Source organism: Lotus japonicus, chromosome 4 (assembly GCF_012489685.1).
Source record: "Lotus japonicus ecotype B-129 chromosome 4, LjGifu_v1.2".
NCBI lineage: Eukaryota > Viridiplantae > Streptophyta > Magnoliopsida > Fabales > Fabaceae > Lotus > Lotus japonicus.
Window position 1 is genome coordinate 33,322,106 of NC_080044.1, and position 6,355 is coordinate 33,328,460.

The window sequence follows — 6,355 nt, forward strand, 5'->3', positions numbered from 1 at the left end:
AGTGAGAGGGATTTGAGGAGATGAAGAGGAGGGGGGTTAGAAAATAGAAACTGGGTTTGGGTTTTCTGATTTGTGAGGCAAGGGGGATGAAGTTGGAGATGATAGAGATGAGGATTATGATTATTTGATCATTTTTTAATTGTTGGGTAATTGTTGTCGTCTGAGCAGTTAATCTGGGTTGGGTTATGTTTAATTAGATTAGATTAGTAGATTAGTAAATTTCTAAAAATTATTGAAAATTTACGCCCTCACACAACGGTTGACGAAAATTCACCATCCAAACTGCTGTCAAAATTCAGAGGAGTCCCTCAAGTTGACGATGTCCATGGAAACTGGTCTCCGAGAGGCCAACGGTTAAGACCAGATCTAAGGACTCTTCCAGGATGTAATCGCAAACATTGCTTTCGATAATGGAGAAAAGGGTCGACGCTACGACGCAGTTTTACCTTCACGACAATTTTCTATCTTGTGTCGAAACATGTACATAGTTTTTCATTAGAAATAAAAAAATAATCTCCCACCTTCAACTATTTTTATTTTTCGTTATTTTTAATTTCTCTTATTAAATTCAAACTAGTCATCGACCCAGTCAGTTCAATAAGCTATTTGGTCATATCAATGAGTTACCGGTTGATTAAAGTCAAAACAACATTAGAGGGAGCCTGAGTCATTGCTTGAACAGAGATTTTCTAGGACAATGCGGAAAACCCATGTATAGCTAGATTCTAAATTCATCATCTTATCAATCATTGCAAGAGGTGCCATCTTGAATAGGGTTAATTTTCATGTACTTCCTTAGGACTGGCAATAGATGAAATAGCAAGAGATGGAGAGTGATGGTCAAGCTAACAAAAGTAGGCAGAGTCGGACAAATAATATCTGAGAAAAAAACATACAATGTCTAATAGATAAAAGAAAAAAACAAGTTTTGTAGAGTGTCCCCAAATACGTGTTCATCCACTTCATCTCTAAAGACCTCACAAGATGGATTCCTTTAAATAAGAAACAAAATTTTCAGATACATAGTTACACACCCTAGGAAGGTTTGCAATAACTGAAAAGGCACAAGAAAACATAGAAAGACTACATATACTTAAAAAAGAAAATTTTAATTGTTTATTCATCTAATTTTTTCTACCCTTATTTCTCCTGTTTGAAACAACAGTCCATTCATCATCAGCTTCAGCTGCAACCTTTGGAAGAGTCCCATTAACTGGCCTGTTTACTGAATTCATGTCTGATTCAGATTTTGGAATGTCCACATCCATGTTTGAAGAGTTACTAGCCCCAATGATGTTTTCATCATTATCATCGTCTTCATCTTCATCTTCATCATCATTGACAATCTAGCACAAATAAATGCAACATTGTTATTCCTTTCAAATCAAAAGGGAAGCGAATTATCATCCAATTGTTACCTAGTAAATTTGTGAACAAGGAGAGAAGTTGAAACAGTAAACAAACGTGTTCAGTTAACAAAAAAAATGAAAATTACATCATTTAGTCCCATGTTAGAGGGAAATGTTGTTCGAATAAAAAGCAGGTCTGTTAACTGGTATGGAAAGCAATAAGGTTAGCTGAATTGTAGGAATGAAGCCTGTTTGGGATTCTGATACAGGACAAGTATATCAAGAGTGCTTCTCTTGGCAGGATACTCCCATAATAAATCTAGAGTACTCCTTAAGCGTGGAGCCCTATTCCAACTTAAACACGGGCAATCCTCGAATGGAAGACTCAAATATGTACAATCTATTAATCATCACAGCCTCTACCTATGCACTAGGCCTATTTAAAGACCCAACAAGTCCAAATAAAATACTATTTAACCCCATTCCGCTAATAAAATAAAATAAACTAACTAATCCCATTCTAAGCTGAAATGAGATGCTCTAAAATTAGAATGAATCCTAAATGTGATAATAACAATAAAATGATTCTAAATCGAAAACCCAAATTACAAAACTAAATCCCTGAATGGAAAACTTAAATCTGTAAATCTATGAATCATCAAAAGCCTATAAACCTATGCACTAAAGGCCTACTTAAATACCCGATAAATCCAAACCTAATAAGTAATCCAATTCTAAGCTGAAATGAAATAACCTAAAATTAGAATGAACTACCTAAATACGAAAATAACAATTAAGTGACTCCAAATTGAAAACCCTACTTACACAATTAAATCCTCAATACGTAATAATCCAATGTAAAGCATTCAGTCCCTGTATCAAGCACTCTCCAAAGTTGACCAAACACCTTTATGATGTGCAAGAAGTCATGTAAAAAATATCTTAACTTTAACCAGATTCCTCATGTCAATGCCAACATCTAACAAATGGATCATGTATCGGCCAAGGTAGCCATTTAGCTTAGGCATAACCGGACCTAAATTTGGGAAGTGTGTGACTGTATGTTAGAGGTGCTAAAGATGTCTGTCTGAAAGGGGAGGGAGTGAAAGATGCCACAGATATAGGAGTATACAAGACAGTTAGACAAATAGGAGGTAATTAAGGTGACGAGGAATATGGGAGGAAAATCTGGTAAGGTGTGACAGAGGAGTCCATCTGCGTGAACTATGGAGCTTAGGCTAGGGGATGAAGTCCAATTAAACCTTTTTTTAAAAATGGCAAGAAGTTTGTAAGTAGAAAAGAGACGAAGAAACGCATTTACACATTAAACATGTGTTGTAAACACAAGAACAGGGGAGGTGTAAAGGCTGCACTCCTTTTCAAGTTTCAATCTAACCTCATATAACTAAAATATTATAAACACCACACTCCTCCATATGATCTTGCTGAACATGGTTATAGAATAGGACACGCCAAAATCATGCATCAAATCAAATGACAAATTATTGTTCTTGCCTCCAAAAATACTCTGACTTTTAGAAATTGGAATATTGGATAACCTAACTTAATCATACATAACCGAAAAGTTTTGATATTACAAATCTAATTGTAAAACAGTGAAGTTCCATCCTGAATGCATTGTGCTATAATTTACCTGTGCTACACGAGGATGAGCAGCTTGTTTAAGATTGGCTTCCTTGAGAATCTCAATAGACCTAAAATTACCTTCTAAGCATTCTTCATGCATAACCATCAGATTTTCAGCTACCTGCATAATCAAGAACATGGACATGAAAAACAAGAATAAGTGACAACACTAGCAGTGAATTATATGAAGCTCATTATTTTTTTGACTAATTCCCTTAAAAATTAATATAATCCACCTAGGACATAAGTTTAACAATGTAGCACGGATAGGAATAGGGATTAGCAAAAAAGGGAGGTCGGTGGAGCTGAACTGGCATGTGAACTAAACCAAATTGAATCATACAAAAACAAACTTCATGACCGGTTCAATAAACTTGTTTCTTGCAATTTGTTAATTTAACCAGTATAAACTACGGTTTTAGCAGGAAAGAGGTACAAAATTAAATAATACACATATGCTGAATAAACTATTATGGGATGCATCTGACATCAGGTTCAAGTCATGATAAAAAGGCTATTGAAGTTGCTTATTTTGCATAGTGCAACCACTGATTATATGAGATACATTAAGTTCTCATAAACTGGTATATAGAGCATAAATAAAGATGTTAATTGGATTCTAAATCTTTAACCATACAGTTGCATGATAAAAATAATACAGACCTCTTCGACGCTTCCATCCTCAACCTCTACGTTTAGTGAAAGCATGCCTTCATCAAGTATGGCTTCGAGGTCATCGATATAACGCGGCTCTGCGCATCAACAACGAATAGAAATCATAATCAAGTAAAGTATAAATGTAAAAAAATAAAAAACAGAATTGAGGCACAATGTTACATACCTTTGGATTTCGTGAACCAAGAAAGCACGTCATCGGCGAGTTGATGAGCTTTGAGCTTGGAATCACGGCCACCCCATTCGTTCTCAACGGCTGTTTGAAGCGCCGACCACCGACTCAGAACCAAACCAATCCCTTCATTGAAAACTCTTATCGCGTCACCTTGCAAAACCCTCAAACCGTCCATTTCTCTCTGCCGCTGTAATGCCTCCGAGTGATCACTGTCAAAATCGTGAACCTTGGAATTGATATTGTGAATTTCAACTGCAATACCTTTCCACTGTATTCACCAAACATAAAGGAGATAAACGTCATTGACAAGAAGCAAGTGAGAAGGGCCAAACTCTACTACCTGAGGGATAGATTGAACTTTAAAAAATAACACACCTACACAAAGAGAGTACCCTTGGCTCCAACTCAGCACCGTTTTGAGGCTTCGAATCCACTCTTCGGCGTTGAACTGATGACGGAGTGGCGGTGGAAAACGCCGACGCCGGCGGCGGAGATGGACGAGCTGCGATGGGCAATCGTAGAGGTGAAAAACGTAGGAACTAGGAAATTAGGTTACAGAATTGAAAATTTGGGGTTTATATTTTTCTTAAGAAAAATTCTGTCAACTAAATGTTAAAAATGGAAAAAAAAAAAAAAAAAAGCAAAGGGGCTGGCCCTATGGCTAGTTCAGCCCAAATTATTGGTGGCCACATTTAAAAATAGGGTTGTGTGGGTTAGGGCCAAGAGCCTAAGGCCGAATTGACAGTTCTATCGGCATATATATCCTTAAATTTTGTTCAAGTAGCCTAAGGCCCTCTGGGGGGCTCGCCCAGTCCACAAGACACCGAGCTTGAAGCATGAGAGATAAGTGTGTCTTTAAGAATAAAGGTACAAACATTAGTAGAAGCTAGCCTAAGTTAAGACTAATGGGGAATATAGTAGGTCGCCAACATGGCGTGAGGTGAATACAAATTTTCTCTTTGCAAGTTCTCTACAAGTCCTCAAGTCCACAGGTGCACTTGTGGCGACGAAGACAAGCCCGCTCGCCTTGTAACGTTGGCGAGCGCCCGTTAGTTTGGTGCCCTGGCACGTGGGGGTCACGCGTCACATTTTGGTTGAATTGCAAAGGTCAGCGAATCTTCAGAATCTCAACCGCTGTTCTCAAAACGTCCCCTCAAATCATGATAAAGCATGTCCCTCTAGATTTAAGCCAATCAATCGTTGTAGCTTACCATTTAATGCGTTGTTTGCTCTTCCCGAAAATCTGCGTCTCCCTCAAGGTAATGATTTCTTTTCGTCATCATGGGGCACGATCCCCACTACTTTCCCACGATTCCAACCAACCAACCCCAGGAGACTCACACGCGCCTTCTCTCAACAACCACTCCCTTCCTATAAAAAACCTCGTACCTTTACCATCTGCCACTTTCAAAATCCCCACTCTTTGCATCCTTATTTTGCTCCCAAAAACTTCTCAGAAAACCGCCGCCCCGGCACCACTACTTTTCATCCCCTTGGATTTTCCCTGCTCGCGTTTGTCCTCCAGTGAGTTCCCCTACTCAAATTCCCCATTTGCACTTCTTCTTTCATTCCTTTTTCCGAAAATGTCTCCCAGGCTTCGCGCTAGCAATTCCTCCCGAAGCGCCACCCCGGCACCAGCGGCTCCAGTTGACCCCCCTCCCCCGAAGGAATCCCCCTTGACGAGGAGGCGGCTAAGGCCTTCTTGTTCAAAGTATTCGCAACCCTTTCCTAGTATGTTTCCGAGAGCCCCACTCAGGAGGCCATCCGCCAGCCTTCTGAACACACTACTAACGAATTCGTCCCCGACGTCGCTCGTCGAGTCGGTGGGCTATGCTTCGAGAAGCCCCTTGAGTATATCCTCTGCCCTAGCGGTTGTAAAAGCAAAGACCGTCTGTGGCAAAACCGTGCGATCGAAAACGCCGCGAAGAAGTAGAGGTCTCACTTATTTTATGTCTATGAATACCTGCTCCTCGATCTCTGAATAAAATTCTTTTTCTCGATGTTCCTCTGCCAAGTAAAGAAGGAGGTCAACGTCGCCCCGTGTCAACTTCATCCGAACGCCTGGGCCTTTGCGAGTTGTTTTGAGATGCTCTGCGACGCGGTTGGCCTTGAGCCCTCAATCACCCACTTCTTCTACTTCTACGCTATAGAACCCAAGTCTCTGCGGTCCCACGGTTGGGTTTCTCTGAAATCCCGAGCCGGGCGCCAGCGTCTTCACCCTTATAAGAGTAACGCCAAAGACGGCTTTGCCCGCCAGTACTTCCAAGTAGTTGTCCGTCCCTCGTATCTCGAGGTCTTCACCTTGCAAAACGGGACCGCCCTTTTTCCCTTTTACTGGACCGAGGCCCCCCATGATGTTCCCAAAACGTCGAAGGCATCGCTGAACGACGAAGATAAAATCATCCTCAGCTTCTTCGCCAAACTCCCCATCCTCGAATGCTCCCAACTGCTAAAGGTTGCTCGCGAAAACACCCTTCCCCAGTTTTTAGGTCACGATCTCTTCTCGCCA

The 6,355-nt window shown here is 40.4% G+C and overlaps 1 protein-coding gene across 2 annotated transcripts; it reads right to left on the reverse strand.

The window, feature by feature from the left end:
* Nucleotides 1-846: 846 nt before the first annotated feature.
* LOC130714940 (uncharacterized) lies at nt 847-4,411 on the reverse strand. 2 transcript variants are annotated; one of them, XM_057564923.1, is made up of 5 exons: nt 4,226-4,411; nt 3,838-4,114; nt 3,660-3,748; nt 3,004-3,117; nt 847-1,346 (listed from the first exon to the last, which is right to left on the reverse strand). In XM_057564923.1, the coding sequence occupies exons 2-5, from the start codon at nt 4,019-4,021 to the stop codon at nt 1,125-1,127; spliced, it is 609 nt and encodes a 202-aa protein (XP_057420906.1). In that variant the 5' UTR covers nt 4,022-4,114; nt 4,226-4,411; the 3' UTR covers nt 847-1,124. The 2 variants fall into 2 exon arrangements, with proteins under 2 accessions (XP_057420906.1, XP_057420905.1); XM_057564922.1 differs by having other exon boundaries at nt 4,222-4,411.
* Nucleotides 4,412-6,355: the final 1,944 nt, after the last annotated feature.